The 23,876-nt window shown below is 37.9% G+C and overlaps 2 protein-coding genes across 2 annotated transcripts; both read left to right on the top strand.

The window, feature by feature from the left end:
* LOC107956071 (receptor-like protein 7) lies at positions 1-17,312 on the top strand. The gene is made up of 5 exons (XM_016891820.2): positions 1-28; positions 2,150-4,702; positions 4,794-5,081; positions 15,075-15,985; positions 16,029-17,312. The coding sequence occupies exons 1-5, from the start codon at positions 1-3 to the stop codon at positions 17,310-17,312; spliced, it is 5,064 nt and encodes a 1,687-aa protein (XP_016747309.2).
* LOC121217315 (receptor-like protein 9DC3) lies at positions 16,676-23,584 on the top strand. Its single transcript, XM_041092837.1, has 3 exons — positions 16,676-16,700; positions 17,143-18,158; positions 23,553-23,584. The coding sequence occupies exons 2-3, from the start codon at positions 17,531-17,533 to the stop codon at positions 23,582-23,584; spliced, it is 660 nt and encodes a 219-aa protein (XP_040948771.1). The 5' UTR covers positions 16,676-16,700; positions 17,143-17,530.
* The last annotated feature ends 292 nt before the right edge of the window (positions 23,585-23,876 follow it).

Below are 23,876 nucleotides of genomic sequence, written 5' to 3' on the forward strand. Positions count from 1 at the left end.
ATGACGGAGGTACCAAATTATAGTCTAGGTACCAATTTATGGGTTAAGCCTATTTATAAAATAGACTTTTGACAGTTTGACTAATGGCGGTAGTAACTTGGGAAAAAAAAAAGTAGTTTATGTACCACTTGTGACAAAAAATAAGATTAGGTACCAACATGGGAAAATGAGTATAATTTAGATACCGATTTATGAGTTAAGCCTAATATATTTGTCGCATAATTTTTTGAAAATAACAGAACTTAATAAATTTAACGGTTATTGTTTGGTGATTACTAAAATTTTAAAATTTGAAAAGTACATGAACTAAAAATGACCAAATTAAAATATAAATATTAAGTCCACAACTTTTGCAAAGTACAAGGACTAATTGCAGAAATTAACCTAAATTTCATATGGGTCAATTACAAAAATAATCACTAAACTATCCCTTTGGTTCTATTCTAGTCACTCAACTATATAGGTGCTCATGAGCTTGGCCAGGTCAGGCCTAAGTAAGGGTGAGCATTCGATTGAATCGAAAATTTTCGAGTTAATCGAGTTTTCGAATCTCATTTTATCATCCTAACTTTATTTGAAGTTTTCTCGAATCGAGTCGAGTGAGATGGAATTCGAATCGAATCGAATCGAATCGAATATATTTGTTCGAGTTAAATTTTAAAAAATAATTTTGGGTCCTTGTAACCATTGTCACCCATCGTAATAAAATTTGTCCACCTTAATCAAATTTTTTATTAACTTTCATCACTTCATAATTTATTTATTAATTTTTTATATACTGGTTAGCTTCTTTGCTTGCTTAGTTGTCTTCAGATTCTTGTCACTATGTATTTTAGAATTAAAAAATATATTAAATGTAAAAATATGATTTTTTAATAAAAGTTATTTTAAAAATAAAATGTGAAATTGATACCAATATAAAATTTCAACACGAATATTTTAAGGCATAATTAATAATTCAATTTTAATATAAATATTCAATATGACTAAACAATTCAATAATATAAATAATATAAAATGTGAAATTTAATTTAATAATATAAATAGTAGATATAAATAAAATTATTGCTATTTATGTTTAGTGATTTTTTTTGGATAATTTTGATTTTTTATTTGAGAATAAAAGGTGAGAAGTAAAAGTTTAGGGGAAAAATAAAAAGTTTTGGGGAATAAAAGTTTGAGAGAAAGTAAATAGGGGGAGTAAAATTTTGGAGGGAAAATATTAAAAAAAATTGGAGGGGGGAGGGTTTGGGATAGATGGGAGGTGGGATGGGAAGGGAATAAAAGTTTTAGGGGAAAAGTGGGAGGGAGTAAAAATTTTGGGGGAAAATAAAAGGTTTTGAGGGTTTTTGGGAGTAAAATTTTGAAAAAAAAATAAATGGGAGAGTAAAATTTTGGTGGGAAATGGATTTTGGGTAGATTGGGGGGTTGGGAGGGAGGGGAGTAAAAGTTTTGGGGGGAAAGTGGGAAGGAGTAAAAGTTTTGAGGGAAAAGTAAAAAAGTTTGGGAGTTTGGGGTAAAAATGTAAAATATTATAGTTTGATATTCGAATTATTCGAATTATTCGAGTTATTCGAATTCGAAAACTCAACTCGATTCGAACTCGAAATTCGAAAAAAAATTCGAGTTGATTCGAATAACTCGATTCGTTTAACTCGAAATTTGAATTTTTTTCAATTTTTTCGAGTCGAATCGAGTTTTGCTCACCCCTAGTTGCAAGTGCAACTTGCGTGGTGGCTGCCAGAAGGACTGAATCGTAAATGTAGCAAAAGTTTTGGGGCAAAAATGTAATTTCGAGAAAGTTTAGGGTCAAAATATAATTTTAAAAAATATTAAGGGTTAAAATATAATTTTATAAAAATTTAAGGGTCAAAATGAAATTTTAGAAAAGTTCAGAGGTCAAAATACAATTTTTAAATTTTTTTTTAAAAAAAAAACACGAAATTATTCCCACAAAATTAAGTGATTACACGTAACTTTTCAATGTAAAAGAAAAAAAAGACTGTAACACCAATGTTGTGGTGTTATTTGTTGCCTATAAATACCATTCCTATTCTTCATCTTCCTCTGCAAACATAACATGGCCCCCTATCTCTTTCTCTGCCTATTCCTCTTCTTTCCCCGTCTTTATGCTTCTTTTCTTCTTCAGGATATCAGTCCTGCTCTTCATTAATCCAGTTTAAGGACTCTTTTTCCATAACAGAGGATGCTTCTTCTGATTGCAATGAGATTGCTGGCCTTAAATCTTATCCCAAGACAAATTCATGGAAGGAGGGTACAGATTGCTGCTCATGGGATGGGGTCACTTGTGACCACCTAAATGCTCATGTTATTGCCCTTGACTTGAGCTGCAGTTGGCTATATGGCAACTTCCCTTCCAATACCACTCTCTTCCTTCTTCCTCACCTTCAAAAACTCAACCTTGCCTACAATTATTTTAATCTTTCCAAAATTCCATCCGAGTTCGGTCGGTTTATAAGCCTATTCTACCTCAACCTTTCCAATACAGGGTTTGCAGGAGAAGTCCCATCCCAAGTCTCCCACCTGTCAAAATTGGTTTCACTTGATCTCTCCTGTCGGGCTGATGCACAAACAATTGACAAACATGCTCTGGAGGGACTTGTTCACAACCTAACCGAGGTCAGACATCTGTTTTTGGATGGAATCAACATGTCTTCTGTTAATGCTCATGTCTTCATGAATCTATCCTCTTCTCTAAGGTCTCTCAGTCTTGCTTTTTGTGATTTGCAAGGAAAATTCCTAAAAAACATTATTGATTTGCCAAACCTCAATCTCCTCAACTTGGGACGTAACCAAAACCTCAATCTTGATCCTTTGAAGTTCAATCGGAGCAGCAATCTCGAACATTTGGATCTGTCGTGGATGTCCTTCTCTACAGAATCCGTTAATTCAGTTGATAATCTACAGGCCTTAAAGTACTTAGATCTATCAGGAAATTCTTTCTTTCAAGGATTGTCTGTCTCAATCACAAATTTATCATCTTTGGAGCAATTGATAATTTCAGGCGCAAATTTTTTTGGAGGATTGCCTGACTCGATGGGGAATCTTGTGTCCTTGAAGTTTTTAGTTCTCTCCGATTCCAACTTTTCAGGACCGCTTCCAAGATCACTGGGAAACCTCTTTCAACTCAAGTGTTTAGACTTGAGATCAAACAAATTGAGTGGACAAATTCCATTGTCAATTCTAAACCTAACGCAGTTGGAATACTTGGAAATATCTGAAAATTCTTTAGAAGGTTCCATTCCAGATGAGGTAACCGCTTTTCCTAATCTAATATATTTATACTTATCTGACAATTTACTCAATGGAACACTTCCGTCATGGTTGTATACTGCTCCCTGCTTAAAGGAAATATATCTCTCTCAAAATCAATTCAGTGGGCATATCAAAGAATTCCAATCCAAATCACTAGAATTGATAGCGTTAGAGAGTAATAAACTCCAAGGTCCTCTTCCATCTTCAAAATTCCAACTTCTCAATCTTACCCACCTCTCTTTATCCTCAAGTAATCTCAGTGGTGTCATAGAGTTTCGCATGTTCTCAAACCTTCCAAATCTAAAACTTCTTGACCTTTCATACAACAGCCTATCCTTAGCATCTAATACTACTTCTTGTGTTAACCATATATTGCCTAATCTTACAGACTTACGTTTGTCATCTTGCAATCTTAGTGAATTCCCCCAATTTTTGAAAGGGCTTAAAAGTTTGAAAAGGTTAGACCTCTCTTGCAACAAAATTGAAGGCAAGATTCCACAGTGGATGCAAGAGGTGGGGAATGGCTCTTTGACTTACTTAAACGTATCTCACAACTCTTTGACAGAAGTTGAGCACTTTCCACGGAAGAATATTGAAGTTCTTGACTTAAGCTCCAATTTGATCAGTGGAAATCTTCCGATTCCAGCTTCGACCATCAATGTCTTTTTGATCTCAAATAATAGTTTCAATGGAGAGGTCTCTTCTTTAATATGCAATGCCAGTTATCTTAAAATTCTTGATTTGTCCCACAATAACTTGAGTGGAACAATTCCGCAATGTTTTGGAAATTTGAGCAACAGCCTTCAATTCTTGAATCTGAAGAAGAACAAGTTCTATGGGACGATTCCTCCAACATTTGCAGAGGGATGCCAATTGACTAATTTCAACATAAATGGAAATCTGTTAGAAGGGCCTTTGACACCATCCATCCTTAATTGTAATGAACTGGAAGTGCTAGATCTTGGTAACAACAAGATCAATGATACATTTCCTCATTGGTTGGGCAGTCTTCCATTTTTGCAAGTTCTTGTATTGAAGTCAAATCATATGCATGGTTCCTTGCGTGTCAATAGCTCCAAGTCTAGCCCTTTTTTCTCTAAAATCCAAATTTTTGATCTCTCGAGTAATTATTTTTCTGGACCTCTACCAGTGAGATACATCAACAGCTTCAAGGCTATCATAAATCTAGATAAGATTGGGAGTACAATGTCGTACATGGGGGTGTATGCTCAGAGAGGTAGTGGCTTCTATACCTATTCCATTGGAATTGTTATGAAAGGACAAGATATGGAATTGGTGAAAATTTTCACCATGTGGATGATCATTGATCTATCAAACAATCAGTTTGAAGGGTGTATTCCAGAGGTTTTTGGGAAGCTTAACTTACTGAAAGGGCTCAACCTTTCTCATAACAACCTTCATGGTGGTATCCACCTCAATAGGGAATTTGACAAGTCTTGAATGGTTGGACCTATCTTCAAACAGGTTGTCTGGGACGATTCCAAATAGATTGGCAGATCTGGCATTTCTTTCGTCCTTCAATGTTTCTGATAATCAGCTCCATGGTCAGATTCCTCAAGGCAAACAGTTCAACACATTTGGAAATGATTCATATGAAGGAAACAAGGGATTATGTGGATTTCCAGTCTCGAAAGGTTGCAACATCATTGAGCCACCACCTCCAAATGTGCTTGAAAAAGATGGCTCAAAATCAAACATTACTTTTGGTTGGAAAGTGGTGTTGATAGGTTATGGATGCGGAGTGGTGTTCGGAATGTCCGTGGGATATGTTGTTTTCCAAACTGGTAAGCCGAAATGGTTGGTGAATTTGGTTGAAATCCAACATGAGAAGAAGCAAAGACGAAAGTCAAAGAAAGGCAATCGAAGCAATAGACGAAGAAGGATCTAAGTACAGCAAATGATGTTCAAGAATTAGTGTTGTATTTTAAAAATTTCTTGTTCTGTAGACCGTTTTGCCCATGGTGAAGGGTTGCATTGGTATGTGTATGTCTTTATTATTGTACCAATTCCTGTCTTTCATTGCATTTCGTACTATCTGTAATGGTTTGTTTGAGTGTAACATTTTGTATGGTATTGTTGTTTATGTCTTCTTTCATGACTTTCCATTTAGTCTCGATAATCTTTGCTACTGCTCAGTAAAGGAGGAAGGAGAATAAAATGTCTCAATTTATGTCAATTTATGCTTGCAGATTTGACGTGGAATGTTGTTGAACTGAAGGTTGTTTAACTTTTGTCTTCTAAGCTATACATGAACATATGGGATGTGACAAATATTATTTTAGCTTTTGCTTATGAAATGTTGAAATAGTGAGTTTATATTCCTTGATTAATAAAAAGTGAGATGGAGATAGTCAAACCTCAATTTCCACATTGAAATTGAATCCAAACATTAATTGGTGGATCACATGTCTTGTATTCTGTCAAGTTAAAGGGAGTGAATAGATGTTGCGGAAAGGATCGATTCGAGAACTCCGATATGACTACAAGTAAATTGACCGGAACGAAAAATAAAGTGAACACAAGGATTTACGTGGTTCGGCTTTAATGCCTACGTCCACGGGCAGAGGCGAAAAGAAATTTCACTATAACAAGATGAAGATTACAAGTGTTTTACACTCAAGACACAACCCGAGAACCTCACAACTCTCAACCCCTATAGAAAACCCGAAAGCTAAAATCCTAGCTTTCAAAGAACAAGCTTTGCTCTCTCTTGGTTTGGGATGATCAATATGGCTAATGAACCTCTCTATTTATAAGAGAGTTCAAGGACATAATTGTCCAAAACTTTGGCAAAGATTTGTGGTTGAAAATGGACACCAACAACCATCCACTAATCCACTACCACCAACAACCCACTACCAACAACAACAATCCACTACCAATTTTAAGCCATTTCTTAACAAATCTCCACCTTGGCTTGAAATTTACCAAGCTGAACATCATAGTGAATTCCTCGAACTGGATCACCTCTTCCAAACGCCTCTCTGGCGCTAATCAATCCCGAATACCTATCAAGTCCAAGCAATGCTTGAACTTATATGCAGGGATCACCTTAGTTAACATATCTGCAGGATTCTTCTCGGTAGCAACCTTGCTGATAACAATGTCACCTTGCGTAACATGTTCCCGAACAAAATGATATCTGACATCAATGTGTTTGGTCCGTTCATGAAACATCTGATTTTTAGTCAGATGTATGGCACTCTGGCTATCGCAAAATACAACAGTGAAATCCTGTTGTAAACCCAAACTGCTTACTAGACCTTTCATCCACAATGCTTCTTTCACTGCTTCTGCTAACGCCATATATTCCGCCTCAGTCGTAGATAAGGCTACGGTAGACTGTAACACAGCTTTCCAACTAATGGCTCCTCCAGAATAAGTGAAAACATAACCCGTCAGAGATCTTCTTTTGTCCAGATCTCCAGCATAATCAGAGTCCACATAGCCCGTGACACTGCTAGTGCAGTCACTCTGATCATATACCAAGCATAAATCTGCAGAACCTCTCAAGTACCTGAGAATCCATTTCACGGCCTGCCAGTGTTCCTTGCCAGGACAACTCATGTATCTGCTGACCACACTAACTGCATGTGAAATGTCTGGACGAGTGCAAACCATTGCATACATCACGCTTCCAACTGCACTCGAGTATGGAATGTGAGACATTTGCTGCTTTTCTTCATCAGATTGTGGTGACAACTCTGCAGAGAGTTTGAAATGTGGTGCCAACGGAGTACTCACAGTTTTCGCTTTATCCATGCCGAAGCGTTGAAGAACCTTTTCAATGTAGTTCTTCTGCGACACACGAAGCTTGCCCGCCTTGCGATCTCTGTGAATATCCATGCCCAAAATTTTCTTGGCAGCACCCAGATCCTTCATCTCGAACTCACCACTCAACTGCGACTTTAACTTGTTGATTTCCGACATGTTTTTGGAAGCAATTAACATGTCATCAACATACAGCAACAAATAAATGTGCGAACCATCTGAGAGCTTCCGATGATAGACACAAGCATCATAGTCACATCTTGTGTAACCATGCTGAATCATGAAGCTATCAAACCGCTTGTACCACTGCCTTGGGGATTGTTTCAATCCATATAAAGACTTCTTTAATAGACAGACATGGTCTTCTTTACCAGGAACTGTAAAACCCTCTGGTTGACGCATGTAGATTGTTTCCTCGAGCTCACCATGCAAGAACGCCGTTTTTACGTCAAGCTGCTCAAGTTCTAGATCAGACTTGGCCACCATGGCAAGTAATACACGAATGGAAGAATGCTTTACGACTGGGGAGAAAACTTCATTGTAGTCAATCCCCTCTTTCTGAGTGAAGCCTTTAGCAACCAATCGTGCCTTGAATCTAGTTGCTTCAACCCCTAGGATGCCTTCCTTTTTCTTGAAGACCCATTTGCAACCAACTATCTTCTGGTTACTTGGCGGCTTAACCAACTCCCAAGTATGGTTCTTGTGAAGAGATTCTATCTCCTCACTCATAGCAATTGCCCACTGTGCCGACTCATCACACGTGACAGCCTCATTATAACTGGAAGGTTCTATACCAATGGACTCCGCCACACTGAGCGCGAAAGACACCAGATTAGCGTAACGCGGATTTGGTTTGATTTGTCTCTTCGTTCTTCCAGTGGCAATGCTATATGGTTTTTCTTGAGGTGACTCATCTTCATCGGAATCTTGCACCTCAACTTGATCATCCTGGACTGAAGTACCTTCCGTAGGAATTGGAGCGTCCACCTGACACTCCACCTGCTTCTCAACACCGTGATCTCCCATTCTATCTGACTCCTCCTTTTCCCGGGAATTTGTGGTGGATCGAAGCATGGATGACTCATCAAAAGTCACATCTCTGCTGATGATGAACTTGGACGAAACCGGATCAGGACACCACAACCTGTATCCTTTCACCCCTTGGCCGTATCCAAGAAATATGCATTTCTTCGCCCTCGGTTTGAGTTTTCCCTCATTTACATGAGCATACGCAGGGCAGCCAAACACTCTTAAACCAGAGTAATCAGCAGGAGAACCAGACCATACTTCCTCAGGAGTCTTCAGCTCAATAGCTGTTGACGGAGATCTGTTAACCAAATAACAAGCAGTATTAACAGCTTCAGCCCAAAATTCTTCACCGAGCCCAGCATTTGATCGCATGCAACGAGCTCGCTCCAAGAGAGTTCTATTCATGCGTTCTGCAATTCCATTTTGTTGTGGTGTTCGACGAACAGTGCGGTGTCTCACTATTCCTTCATTTTTGCAGAACTCATTGAATTCACCTGAGCAAAACTCCAAGCCATTATCCGTCCGGAATCGCTTGATCTTCTTTCCTGTTTGATTTTCGATCAAAGCTTTAAATTGCTTGAAGTTGATGAGAACCTCATACTTGCTCTTCAGAAAATACACCCAAACCTTTCTCGAGTAATCATCGATAAAGGTAAGCAGATATCTGTAACCACCTTTAGAAATTGTCGGAGAAGGCCCCCAAAGGTCAGAATGGAAGTAATCCACTGTGCCTTTTGTCTTGTGAGTCCCAGTGCTGAACTTTACCCGAGTCTGCTTACCGAAGACGCAGTGCTCACAGAAATTCAACTTTCCTGTACACTGCCCAGACAATAATCCTCGTTTGCTTAGCACCGATAAGCCTCTCTCGCTCATATGCCCGAGCCGCATATGCCATAACTTCGTGGTGTCAGAATCTAGATCATCTGATGATGACACTCCCGCAACACCTGTAACCGAGGAACCATCGAGGAAGTAAAGGCCCCGCTCCAAATTACCACGTATCACAGTCAAAGCACCCGAGAATACCTTGAGAACTCCACCTTCAGCAGAGTACCGAAAGCCTTTCTTGTCCAACGTACTCAAAGAGATCAAATTTTTCTTCATTTCTGGAATGTGCCGAACATCAGTTAGAGTTCTAACAATACCGTCAAACATCTTTATACGAACTGTGCCAATCCCCATGACTTGACATGCGTGGTCATTTCCCATTAGTACTGAACCAGAATGCTTCTCGTATGTTGAGAATGCATCTTTCGAAGTACTTATATGAAATGTAGCTCCCGTATCAAGAATCCATCTCCCACCAGCGTAAGAGTCGGATACTGCAAGAACGATCTCGGCATCACTTGAAGAATCTGCATCAGCTACATTCGCACGATCATTTTGTTGCTCCTGTGATTCTGATTTCTCCTTCCTTTTCGGACAATCTACCTTCATGTGCCCGTACTTCTTACAGTAGTAGCACTGTATTCTCTTCTTGGACTGCGATCTAGGATGGCTTTTACTTGAACTTCCACCCTTTGCCTTGGATCTTCCTCGAGCAACCAAGCCTTCGCCTTCATTGTTTTCGACCACCTTACCAGTGATTTTCTTCCTCAACTCACTGGAACTTAAGGCATTTTTCACCTCCTCTAGAGTCAGGTCATCACGACCGTACATCATTGTATCAACAAAATTCTCATACGAGGGAGGCAAAGAACACAAAACAATTATTGCTTGGTCCTCATCATCGATTTTGTTATCGATATTATTCAAATCCATGATAATGGAATTGAATTTATCCAGGTGCTGGGAAACAGGTGTACCTTCCTCCATCTTCAGGGCATAGAGTCTTTGCTTGAGGTAGAGCCGGTTCGTCAATGACTTCGTCATGTACTTGCTCTCTAACCGGAGCCACAAACCGGACGCGGTTTTCTCATCCGCTACTTCTCGTAGCACTTCATCTCCTAGACATAGCAGAATAGCACTATGTGCTCTTTCTAGCATGTCATCCTTTTGCTCTTCCGAAAGCGTGCTTGGTAATTTATCTTTACCAGACAATGCTTTTAGCAATCCTTGTTGAACCAGCACTGCCCGCATCTTGATGCGCCATAAACTGAAACTATTTTTCCCGGTAAATTTCTCGACATCATACTTAGTCGATGAAACACTTGTAGCCATAATTTGGAACCTTTGAATGAATGATAATATTTTCTTCCTGATGTGAAAGATCAGACAAAGCTGCAGTCACAGGGCAATTCAGAAAATATTATCACTCCTTCAACTACGCTCTGATACCAATTTGTTGCGGAAAGGATCGATTCGAGAACTCCGATATGACTACAAGTAAATTGACCGGAACGAAAAATAAAGTGAACACAAGGATTTACGTGGTTCGGCTTTAATGCCTACGTCCACGGGCAGAGGCGAAAAGAAATTTCACTATAACAAGATGAAGATTACAAGTGTTTTACACTCAAGACACAACCCGAGAACCTCACAACTCTCAACCCCTATAGAAAACCCGAAAGCTAAAATCCTAGCTTTCAAAGAACAAGCTTTGCTCTCTCTTGGTTTGGGATGATCAATATGGCTAATGAACCTCTCTATTTATAAGAGAGTTCAAGGACATAATTGTCCAAAACTTTGGCAAAGATTTGTGGTTGAAAATGGACACCAACAACCATCCACTAATCCACTACCACCAACAACCCACTACCAACAACAACAATCCACTACCAATTTTAAGCCATTTCTTAACAATAGAGCACCATTCTTCTTCTGCGTGGAAAATAAGTTGGCGTTATGCCAATTTTCACATTCATACATATAAAGGAAGCAAGACCAAGTCAATATACTTTGTAATCTCATCATTTCTTCTTCATTCTTTAGGGAGTTCAAATGAAATACAAATTTTTGGTAAATCAACTCTTCTTTTTTATGAATAAAAATTATATGGTAAAAAGGAAGTGGTGTTAATAATAATATAATAATAATAATAATAATAATAATAATAACAACAACAATACAAAACTAATAAAGCAATTTAGTCTATGATTTGCACAATGATTAATGTAGCGACCTAAAAATTTAGGCACGAGCGCTAATTGAAGTGATTATTGAAAATTTGAAAACAGAATCTCGATTTTATTTGAAAAAGGAGTCGCTATCGATCTTTTTTTCTAGGTGTGATCGGACACCTAATAAATTCTCTTTTTAGAAGAAAAATTCATTTTTAAATTTTTCTAAAAATAGGTAATTTTTCTAAAAAATTTAGGGGTCAAAATGTAATTTTTTATTTTTTGAATTTTTTTTGAAATTTAAAAAAATATATATATATAAACACGACAAAACCCGGGCAAAATTTAGTGCTTACAATTAATACCTAATTTGATCCTTGAATTATAGTTCAAAAAGTATTTTTATATTTTTAAATTTTCATAAAAATAATTGTATCAAAATTTAAAAATCTTAAAAATAAATACAAATTTTATATAAAAAAATCAATTGGCCCAAGAAAAAAAATTTACCAACTAAATTTTCCATATCCAAACTCATAAATAATTCTTCTTTGAACTTTCACAAAAAAATATTAAATACCCTTTCACTTTATCATTATAAATATAATATACATTTTTTTCCTTCTTTTTCATGTAGATCAGCTTCAACTCTACTATTCTTAGATCATTATAAATATAATATATGTTTTATTTACAGCTGAAAGTAAAACCTTGAGTTGAAATTTGGCAGAAAAAATTGTGGGTTTGGAGAAGAAGAAGAGCACTTTGTATTTAAATTTAAAAAATCAAAAATTTCAAAACTGAAAGTTACTCAAAACCCTAAACAATCTAATAATTGGAGTTATAGAAAAGAAATATGAGTTTAGAAATAAATAAAACAAAATAAATTTGCAAAACAATTTCTAGGCAAAACAACATGAAGTTGTTGATGTGATTGAAGGTGTTCTTCAACGGTGGAAAACAAATAGAATTTAATTTGAAAATTTTAAGATTTTTTAAATAATAAAAAATTGCATTAGTTTAAAAACTTTAGTTTTAATTTTAAGATATTTTTAGATTTATACATATTTAATTATTTTTAGATTTTTTAGATTTAAATGAAGTTACAATTATTTTTGAAAACGGTACCTCTACATTTTTGAAGGTACAAGGAAATAAAATATGGATTTGGTATCGATACTTCGGCCCGAGTATCAATGCTCGAGGTAAGTTTATTGATACCTTGCGAAAGGTACCAATAATTTTTTTATATTTTGATATTTGGTAAGAAACATAATGTTAGTTTGGTATCGATTTTCCATGAGATATCAATACCACTTAAAGAAAATATCGATAGCCCTAGGACAGTATCAATACCTATGTAACAGTTTTAGAAATTTTGCAACTGGGCCCATTTGTAGGTTTGATTGATGTTTTTAATACCCTTAGTGTATGTATGGCATGTTTTAATGATAAGAAGTGGTTGAACGACTACAACTCATACGTAGGATTGAATAAAGATGATGATTGGTTACTTGTGAAATTGTTTGCTAAGTAAATGATGCATGATGGTGGTGTAACATCCTAATATTTCGGCTTGGCGACTGAGCCGAGTATAGGGTGTTACAATGTGTTCCACAAGTTTCATCAGCAATCCTTAATGCATCTAATTAATTGGGAAAATTGAGAAAATAGAAAAAGCTTCAGATGGTCAAGAAGATGTAACATGATGAGTACCTCTTTGCACCGTCAAGAATTTTAGTAAGTCTCCAAATTCATTCATCAACCCTCCTTCCTGTTAAATATTTATCATTAATTTTATTAAATTAAAACATAAATTTTTATAAATCTAAAGTGTAATTTATGAGCCGGGTTATTCAATCCAAAAAAAAAAATCAGCCAAGACTCTTTGGACAAATTGCTTGAGTAAAACCAGAAAATGAATAACAATTTTGATGGATTTTGATTACAAATGAATTGAGGCATAATGCCATTACATATACCATGCATTCAGCTGGTCAAAATGAGACAGACATCACCTAATCATCAACCTAACTCCACTAAGTAGCCTTGAAACTTATGAAAACATAACTTGCACACATAGGTACGCTGATTTATCAATCTATCAGCACCTAATTACATCAAACATGTTACCAACTTAGTTCAAATCAAACTAAGCAACAAAACATTAACTTAAAGTAACAAAAAATGAACAGCAGCATGAACTTCAGCTGCAACTGCATGGCTGGAGCAGCTCTGCTTCTTGTCTGCATGCCGGCCAACTTCAACAAGATCTGAGTAAGGCTAATTTGTCCAGAAGTAGCATCATGCAAAACTATTTAATGGCTTTTAGGTAGCTTTGTCAACGGCAAAAAAAATGAGAAAATTAGTCAAATTTCTTCCATTTTTATCTTTAAAAATTTGGTTTTGTGCGTCAACATGAAGTACATGTGGCACGTACATGCAAACTGTCTGATTATTTAGACATCTACACTAGTTTTTAAAGGTAAAAATAGAAGAAAATTTTAATAAACAAGACCAATTAACTCTTTTATCTAGCATACAAGAATTATTCTATACATCTTTCAATAAATGGGGAAAATTACATCCACACATTCTCCACATTTCAGACCTGTAATTCTAGCCAATTGGTCACAAGCATACATGTCCCATTTCAATATTCAAAGGTCTGCTTTGATTATTTTATTTTGTGTTCTGTTGTCGCCCCAAAATAGTTCCACTTGGCACATCTCCATACATTTCAAACATACCAAAAATCTGCTGGCAAGCAATACAAGACAAGTTCCAGCCACTTCAACATTTGGCTCCTGTTCATTGCCAAAAGAAAAAAATAAACATTTTTTATATTTAATTGAAGGTCAAAAACACATAAAAAGACAACCGGACAGCTAGTATTTCATCCAATCTTCACAACATGTCTGTGTGCGTGCAGATCCTTCACTTCCCAGAAGCCTTTAGCGCGTATTCTATTATAAAATCACAGATTACTATTTAAATGATAAATAAATTATTTAAAGTATGAAAATATACATGTTTTTTTTTATTGGCTTAAGGGCGTAAAAAATCCTTAAATTTCTTTTTTTAAAAAAGACAATTAAATTTCTCCTTTTTTTACACTCAATTGAGCACTTAAAGTTTTAAAATGCATCAAAAATACTCTCAAACTTCTTCCGAAAAACAATTAAATCCTTATTTTCTTTCCCACTCAATTGGGTGCTTGAACTTTTTCATAATATTTTTTTGGGCGATTTAATGAACCATACAAGTTTCAAGGCTAAAAGAGGCAAAAGAAAAAGAAAAAGAAAAAAAAGCTAAAATGACTTTTTGTTTGTAAAGTCAAAAAATACCAAATAAATCATTATGTCTTTTTAGTTTTAATTTTTTACTTGATTAAAAGAGAAATAATTAACGAATGAAAAATAGCTATTCCTAAATAAATTTATCAGAATTTATAACAAATGAGATTTTAGATTTGAAGTAGGAGGTTATATATATTATATAAGTATACCTGTTTTTATGGAATCGGTGGATTATATTTTCGACAGTCTTCTTCCCCAAACGTAGTGAATAGAGCACAATTTTGTTCTTTTGGATGGAAAAGAATTTCTACATTAATTAGCTTTGGTTGACAGGCAAATGAATAGATACACACATTTTTTACGTGTTATTAAGGAAGAAGACTAAGTCAATCTACTTTGTAATCTCATCAATCTTAATTTTTTTAGTTGTTTAGGGAGTTCAAATGAAATACAAGATTTTGCTAAAAAAAAAAAAAGCATCCAATTTTAAGAATGAAAAATATATGGTAAAAAGAAGACTAATGGTTGTTGATGGTTGTGAAAAATACAAAATTTATTTGTTGCCTATAAATACCATTCCTATCCTTCATCTTCCTCTACAAACATAACATGGCCTCCTATCTCTTTCTCTGCCTATTCCTCTTCTTTCCCCATCTTTATGCTTCTTTTTCTTCTTCAGGATCTCACTCCTGCTCTTCGCTAATCCAGTTCAAGAATTCTTTTTCCATCACTCAGACAGATGTTGCTTCTTCTTATTGCGATGATCAATCTTATCCCAAGACAGATTCATGGAAGGAGGGTACAGATTGCTGCTCATGGGATGGGGTCACTTGTGACCACCTAAATGCTCATGTTATTGTCCTTGACTTGAGTTGCAGTTGGCTATATGGCAACTTCCCTTCCAATACCACTCTCTTCCTTCTTCCTCACCTTCAAAAACTCCACCTTGCCTACAATTATTTTAATCTTTCCAAAATTCCATCCGAGTTCGGTCGGTTTATAAGCCTATTCTACCTCAACCTTTCCAATACAGGGTTTGCAGGAGAAGTCCCATCCCAAGTCTCCCACCTGTCAAAATTGGTTTCACTTGATCTCTCCTGTCGGGCTGATGCACAAACAATTGACAAACATGCTCTGGAGGGACTTGTTCACAACCTAACCGAGGTCAGACATCTGTTTTTGGATGGAATCAACATGTCTTCTGTTAATGCTCATGTCTTCATGAATCTATCCTCTTCTCTAAGGTCTCTCAGTCTTGCGAGTTGTGATTTGCAAGGAAAATTCCCAAAAAACATTTTTGATTTGCAAAACCTCAATCTCCTCAACTTGGGAGACAACCAAAACCTCAATCTTGATCCTTTGAAGTTGAATCGGAGTAGCAATCTTGAACATTTGGATCTGTCGTGGATGTCCTCCTCTACAGAAATTGATTCAGTTGATAATCTACAGGCCTTAAAGTACTTAGATCTATCAGGAAATTCTTTCTTTCAAGGATTGTCTGTCTCAATCACAAATTTATCATCTTTGGAGTACTTGATTCTTAGAGGCGCAAATGTTTTTGGAGGATTGCCTGACTTGACGGGGAATCTTGTGTCCTTGAAGTTTTTAGATCTCTCCCAGTCCAACTTATCAGGACCGGTTCCAAGATCACTGGGAACCTCTTGCAACTCACTCATTTAGACTTGTCGCAGAACCAATTGAGTGGACAAATTCCAAGATTATTGGGGAACCTCTTTCAACTCACTCATTTAGACTTGTCGTGGAACCAATTGAGTGGACAAATTCCAAGATCATTGGGGAACCTCTTGCAACTCACTCATTTAGATTTGTCGATGAACCAATTGAGTGGACAAATTCCAAGATCATTGGGGATCATTGGGGAACATCTTGCAACTCACTCATTTACTTGTCGGTGAACCAATTGAGTGGACAAATTCCAAGATCATTGGGGAACCTCTTGCAACTCACTCATTTAGACTTGTCGGTGAACCAATTGAGTGGACAAATTCCGAGATCATTGGGGAACCTCTTGCAACTCACTCATTTAGACTTATCGGTGAACCAATTGAGCGGACAAATTCCAAGATCATTGGGGAACCTCTTGCAACTCACTCATTTACAGTTGCCGGTGAACCAATTGAGTGGAAAAATTCCAAGATCATTGGGGAACCTCTTGCATCTCACTCATTTACACTTGTCGATGAACCAATTGAGTGGACAAATTCCATTGTCAATTCTAAACCTAACGCAGCTGGAATACTTTGTAATATCTAAAAATTCTTTAGAAGGTTCCATTCCAGATGAGGTAACCGCTTTTCCTAATCTAATATATTTACACTTAAATGACAATTTACTCAATGGAACATTTCCGTCATGGTTGTTTACTGCTCCCTCCTTAAAGGAAATATATCTCTCTCAAAATCAATTCAGTGGGCATATCAAAGAATTCCAATCCAAATCACTAGAATTGATAGCGTTACAGAATAATAAACTCCATGGTTCTCTTCCATCTTCAATATTCCAACTTCTCAATCTTACCGACCTCGTTTTATCCTCAAATAATCTTAGTGGTGTCATAGAGTTTCGCATGTTCTCAAACCTTCCAAATCTAAAACATCTCGACCTTTCATATAACAGCCTATCCTTAACATCTAATACTACTTCTACTGTTAATCATATATTGCCTAATCTTACAGGCTTACTTTTGTCATCTAGCAATCTTGGTGAATTCCCCCAATTTTTAAAAGGGCTTAAAAGTTTGGAAAGCTTAGACCTCTCTTGCAACAAAATTGAAGGCAAGATTCCACAGTGGATGCAAGAGGTGGGGAATGTCTCTTTGACTTACTTAAACGTATCTCACAACTCTTTGACGAAGTTGAGCACTTTCCATGGAAGAATATTGAATTTCTTGACTTAAGCTCCAATTTGATCAGTGGAAATCTTCCGATTCCAGCTTCGACCATCAATGTCTTTTTGATCTCAAATAATAGTTTCAATGGAGAGGTCTCTTCTTTAATATGCAATGCCAGTTCTCTTCGAATTCTTGATTTGTCCCACAATAACTTGAGTGGAACAATTCCGCAATGTTTTGGAAATTTGAGCAACAGCCTTGAATTCTTGAATCTGAAGAAGAACATGTTTTATGGGACGATTCCTCCAACATTTGCAAAGGGATGCCAATTGAGTAATTTCAACTTAAATGGAAATTTGTTAGAAGGGCCTTTGACACCATCCATCCTTAATTGTAATGGTCTGGAAGTGCTAGATCTTGGTAACAACAAGATCAATGATACATTTCCTCATTGGTTGGGAAATCTTCCATATTTGCAAGTTCTTGTATTGAAGTTAAATCATATGCATGGTTCCTTGCGTGTCAATAGCTCCAAGTCTAGCCCTTTTTTCTCTAAAATCCAAATTTTTGACCTCTCAAGTAATTATTTTACTGGACCCCTACCAGTGAGATACATCAACAGCTTCAAGGCTATCATAAATCTAGAGAAGATTGGGAGTACATTGTTGTACATGGGGGTGTATGATCGGATTGCTAGTGGCTTCTATACCTATTCCATTGGAATTGTTATGAAAGGACAAGATATGGAATTCGTGAAAATTTTCACCATGTGGATGATCATTGATCTATCAAACAATCAGTTTGAAGGGGGTATTCCAAAGGTTATTGGGAAGCTTAACTTACTGAAAGGGCTCAACCTTTCTCATAATAACCTTAATGGTGGTATCCCCACCTCAACAGGGAATTTGACAAGTCTTGAATGGTTATTGTTAAGAAATGGCTTAAAATTGGTAGTGGATTGTTGTTGTTGGTAGTGGGTTGTTGGTGGTAGTGGATTAGTGGATGGTTGTTGGTGTCCATTTTCAACCACAAATCTTTGCCAAAGTTTTGGACAATTATGTCCTTGAACTCTCTTATAAATAGAGAGGTTCATTAGCCATATTGATCATCCCAAACCAAGAGAGAGCAAAGCTTGTTCTTTGAAAGCTAGGATTTTAGCTTTCGGGTTTTCTATAGGGGTTGAGAGTTGTGAGGTTCTCGGGTTGTGTCTTGAGTGTAAAACACTTGTAATCTTCATCTTGTTATAGTGAAATTTCTTTTCGCCTCTGCCCGTGGACGTAGGCATTAAAGCCGAACCACGTAAATCCTTGTGTTCACTTTATTTTTCGTTCCGGTCAATTTACTTGTAGTCATATCGGAGTTCTCGAATCGATCCTTTCCGCAACAAATTGGTATCAGAGCGTAGTTGAAGGAGTGATAATATTTTCTGAATTGCCCTGTGACTGCAGCTTTGTCTGATCTTTCACATCAGGAAGAAAATATTATCATTCATTCAAAGGTTCCAAATTATGGCTACAAGTGTTTCATCGACTAAGTATGATGTCGAGAAATTTACCGGGAAAAATAGTTTCAGTTTATGGCGCATCAAGATGCGGGCAGTGCTGGTTCAACAAGGATTGCTAAAAGCATTGTCTGGTAAAGATAAATTACCAAGCACGCTTTCGGAAGAGCAAAAGGATGACATGCTAGAAAGAGCACATAGTGCTATTCTGCTATGTCTAGGAGATGAAGTGCTACGAGAAGTAGCGGATGAGAAAACCGCGTCCGGTTTGTGGCTCCGGTTAGAGAGCAAGTACATGACGAAGTCATTGACGAACCGGCTCTACCTCAAGCAAAGACTCTATGCCCTGAAGATGGAGGAAGGTACACCTGTTTCCCAGCACCTGGATAAATTCAATTCCATTATCATGGATTTGAATAATATCGATAACAAAATCGATGATGAGGACCAAGCAATAATTGTTTTGTGTTCTTTGCCTCCCTCGTATGAGAATTTTGTTGATACAATGATGTACGGTCGTGATGACCTGACTCTAGAGGAGGTGAAAAATGCCTTAAGTTCCAGTGAGTTGAGGAAGAAAATCACTGGTAAGGTGGTCGAAAACAATGAAGGCGAAGGCTTGGTTGCTCGAGGAAGATCCAAGGCAAAGGGTGGAAGTTCAAGTAAAAGCCATCCTAGATCGCAGTCCAAGAAGAGAATACAGTGCTACTACTGTAAGAAGTACGGGCACATGAAGGTAGATTGTCCGAAAAGGAAGGAGAAATCAGAATCACAGGAGCAACAAAATGATCGTGCGAATGTAGCTGATGCAGATTCTTCAAGTGATGCCGAGATCGTTCTTGCAGTATCCGACTCTTACGCTGGTGGGAGATGGATTCTTGATACGGGAGCTACATTTCATATAAGTACTTCGAAAGATGCATTCTCAACATACGAGAAGCATTCTGGTTCAGTACTAATGGGAAATGACCACGCATGTCAAGTCATGGGGATTGGCACAGTTCGTATAAAGATGTTTGACGGTATTGTTAGAACTCTAACTGATGTTCGGCACATTCCAGAAATGAAGAAAAATTTGATCTCTTTGAGTACGTTGGACAAGAAAGGCTTTCGGTACTCTGCTGAAGGTGGAGTTCTCAAGGTATTCTCGGGTGCTTTGACTGTGATACGTGGTAATTTGGAGCGGGGCCTTTACTTCCTCGATGGTTCCTCGGTTACAGGTGTTGCGGGAGTGTCATCATCAGATGATCTAGATTCTGACACCACGAAGTTATGGCATATGCGGCTCGGGCATATGAGCGAGAGAGGCTTATCGGTGCTAAGCAAACGAGGATTATTGTCTGGGCAGTGTACAGGAAAGTTGAATTTCTGTGAGCACTGCGTCTTCGGTAAGCAGACTCGGGTAAAGTTCAGCACTGGGATTCACAAGACAAAAGGCACAGTGGATTACTTCCATTCTGACCTTTGGGGGCCTTCTCCGACAATTTCTAAAGGTGGTTACAGATATCTGCTTACCTTTATCGATGATTACTCGAGAAAGGTTTGGGTGTATTTTCTGAAGAGCAAGTATGAGGTTCTCATCAACTTCAAGCAATTTAAAGCTTTGATCGAAAATCAAACAGGAAAGAAGATCAAGCGATTCCGGACGGATAATGGCTTGGAGTTTTGCTCAGGTGAATTCAATGAGTTCTGCAAAAATGAAGGAATAGTGAGACACCGCACTGTTCGTCGAACACCACAACAAAATGGAGTTGCAGAACGCATGAATAGAACTCTCTTGGAACGAGCTCGTTGCATGCGATCAAATGCTGGGCTCGGTGAAGAATTTTGGGCTGAAGCTGTTAATACTGCTTGTTATTTGGTTAACAGATCTCCGTCAACAGCTATTGAGCTGAAGACTCCTGAGGAAGTATGGTCTGGTTCTCCTGCTGATTACTCTGGTTTAAGAGTGTTTGGCTGCCCTGCGTATGCTCATGTAAATGAGGGAAAACTCAAACCGAGGGCGAAGAAATGCATATTTCTTGGATACGGCCAAGGGGTGAAAGGATACAGGTTGTGGTGTCCTGATCCGGTTTCGTCCAAGTTCATCATCAGCAGAGATGTGACTTTTGATGAGTCATCCATGCTTCGATCCACCACAAATTCCCGGGAAAAGGAGGAGTCAGATAGAATGGGAGATCACGGTGTTGAGAAGCAGGTGGAGTGTCAGGTGGACGCTCCAATTCCTACGGAAGGTACTTCAGTCCAGGATGATCAAGTTGAGGTGCAAGATTCCGATGAAGATGAGTCACCTCAAGAAAAACCATATAGCATTGCCACTGGAAGAACGAAGAGACAAATCAAACCAAATCCGCGTTACGCTAATCTGGTGTCTTTCGCGCTCAGTGTGGCGGAGTCCATTGGTATAGAACCTTCCAGTTATAATGAGGCTGTCACGTGTGATGAGTCGGCACAGTGGGCAATTGCTATGAGTGAGGAGATAGAATCTCTTCACAAGAACCATACTTGGGAGTTGGTTAAGCCGCCAAGTAACCAGAAGATAGTTGGTTGCAAATGGGTCTTCAAGAAAAAGGAAGGCATCCTAGGGGTTGAAGCAACTAGATTCAAGGCACGATTGGTTGCTAAAGGCTTCACTCAGAAAGAGGGGATTGACTACAATGAAGTTTTCTCCCCAGTCGTAAAGCATTCTTCCATTCGTGTATTACTTGCCATGGTGGCCAAGTCTGATCTAGAACTTGAGCAGCTTGACGTAAAAACGGCGTTCTTGCATGGTGAGCTCGAGGAAACAATCTACATGCGTCAACCAGAGGGTTTTACAGTTCCTGGTAAAGAAGACCATGTCTGTCTATTAAAGAAGTCTTTATATGGATTGAAACAATCCCCAAGGCAGTGGTACAAGCGGTTTGATAGCTTCATGATTCAGCATGGTTACACAAGATGTGACTATGATGCTTGTGTCTATCATCGGAAGCTCTCAGATGGTTCGCACATTTATTTGTTGCTGTATGTTGATGACATGTTAATTGCTTCCAAAAACATGTCGGAAATCAACAAGTTAAAGTCGCAGTTGAGTGGTGAGTTCGAGATGAAGGATCTGGGTGCTGCCAAGAAAATTTTGGGCATGGATATTCACAGAGATCGCAAGGCGGGCAAGCTTCGTGTGTCGCAGAAGAACTACATTGAAAAGGTTCTTCAACGCTTCGGCATGGATAAAGCGAAAACTGTGAGTACTCCGTTGGCACCACATTTCAAACTCTCTGCAGAGTTGTCACCACAATCTGATGAAGAAAAGCAGCAAATGTCTCACATTCCATACTCGAGTGCAGTTGGAAGCGTGATGTATGCAATGGTTTGCACTCGTCCAGACATTTCACATGCAGTTAGTGTGGTCAGCAGATACATGAGTTGTCCTGGCAAGGAACACTGGCAGGCCGTGAAATGGATTCTCAGGTACTTGAGAGGTTCTGCAGATTTATGCTTGGTATATGATCAGAGTGACTGCACTAGCAGTGTCACGGGCTATGTGGACTCTGATTATGCTGGAGATCTGGACAAAAGAAGATCTCTGACGGGTTATGTTTTCACTTATTCTGGAGGAGCCATTAGTTGGAAAGCTGTGTTACAGTCTACCGTAGCCTTATCTACGACTGAGGCGGAATATATGGCGTTAGCAGAAGCAGTGAAAGAAGCATTGTGGATGAAAGGTCTAGTAAGCAGTTTGGGTTTACAACAGGATTTCACTATTGTATTTTGCGATAGCCAGAGTGCCATACATCTGACTAAAAATCAGATGTTTCATGAACGGACCAAACACATTGATGTCAGATATCATTTTGTTCGGGAACATGTTACGCAAGGTGACATTGTTATCAGCAAGGTTGCTACCGAGAAGAATCCTGCAGATATGTTAACTAAGGTGATCCCTGCATATAAGTTCAAGCATTGCTTGGACTTGATAGGTATTCGGGATTGATTAGCGCCAGAGAGGCGTTTGGAAGAGGTGATCCAGTTCGAGGAATTCACTATGATGTTCAGCTTGGTAAATTTCAAGCCAAGGTGGAGATTTGTTAAGAAATGGCTTAAAATTGGTAGTGGATTGTTGTTGTTGGTAGTGGGTTGTTGGTGGTAGTGGATTAGTGGATGGTTGTTGGTGTCCATTTTCAACCACAAATCTTTGCCAAAGTTTTGGACAATTATGTCCTTGAACTCTCTTATAAATAGAGAGGTTCATTAGCCATATTGATCATCCCAAACCAAGAGAGAGCAAAGCTTGTTCTTTGAAAGCTAGGATTTTAGCTTTCGGGTTTTCTATAGGGGTTGAGAGTTGTGAGGTTCTCGGGTTGTGTCTTGAGTGTAAAACACTTGTAATCTTCATCTTGTTATAGTGAAATTTCTTTTCGCCTCTGCCCGTGGACGTAGGCATTAAAGCCGAACCACGTAAATCCTTGTGTTCACTTTATTTTTCGTTCCGGTCAATTTACTTGTAGTCATATCGGAGTTCTCGAATCGATCCTTTCCGCAACAGTTATGTAGTTTTAGATGTTAAGGATAGGCTGTTATATGAAAGGTCGCGATGTTTTAGATTTGGAAGGTTTGAGAACATGCGAAGCTCTATGACACCACTAAGATTATTTGAGGATAAGCTGAGGGAGGTAAGATTGAGAAGTTGGAATATTGAAGATGGAAGAGGAACTTGGAGTTTATTATTTTCTAGATCTAAATATTCTAGTGATTTGGTTTGGAATTCTTTGATATGACGGAAGTGTTCCATTGAGTAAATTGTCAAATAACACTAAATATATTAGATTCGGAACAGCGGTTACCTCATCTGGAATAGAACCTTCTAAAGAATTTTCAGATATTTCCAAGTATTCCAACTGCGTTAGGTTTAGAATTGACAATGGAATTTGTCCACTCAATTTGTTTGATCCCAAGTCTAAATGAGTGAGTTACAAGAGGTTTCCAAGTGATCTTGGACCGGTCCTGATAAGTTGGAATCGGAGAGAACTAAAAACTTCAAGGACACAAGATTCCCCATCGAGTCAGGCAATCCTCCAAAAAAATTTGCGCCTCTAAGATTCAAGTACTCCAAAGATGATAAATTTGTGATTGAGGCAGACAATCCTTGA

The sequence above is a fragment of the Gossypium hirsutum genome, chromosome D05 (genome assembly GCF_007990345.1).
Source record: "Gossypium hirsutum isolate 1008001.06 chromosome D05, Gossypium_hirsutum_v2.1, whole genome shotgun sequence".
Lineage (NCBI taxonomy): Eukaryota > Viridiplantae > Streptophyta > Magnoliopsida > Malvales > Malvaceae > Gossypium > Gossypium hirsutum.

Coding starts and splice junctions, on each gene's coding strand:
- LOC107956071 (XM_016891820.2), top strand. CDS start 1: ATGACGGAGGTACCAAATTATAGTCTAG. Junction 29..2,149: donor GGTACCAAATTATAGTCTAG/GTACCAATTTAT, acceptor TTTCTTCTTCAG/GATATCAGTCCTGCTCTTCA. Junction 5,082..15,074: donor ATATGTTGTTTTCCAAACTG/GTAAGCCGAAAT, acceptor TTTCTTCTTCAG/GATCTCACTCCTGCTCTTCG.
- LOC121217315 (XM_041092837.1), top strand. CDS start 17,531: ATGTTTTATGGGACGATTCCTCCAACATTTGCAAAGGGATGCCAATTG. Junction 18,159..23,552: donor CTCAACAGGGAATTTGACAA/GTCTTGAATGGT, acceptor TAAATATATTAG/ATTCGGAACAGCGGTTACCT.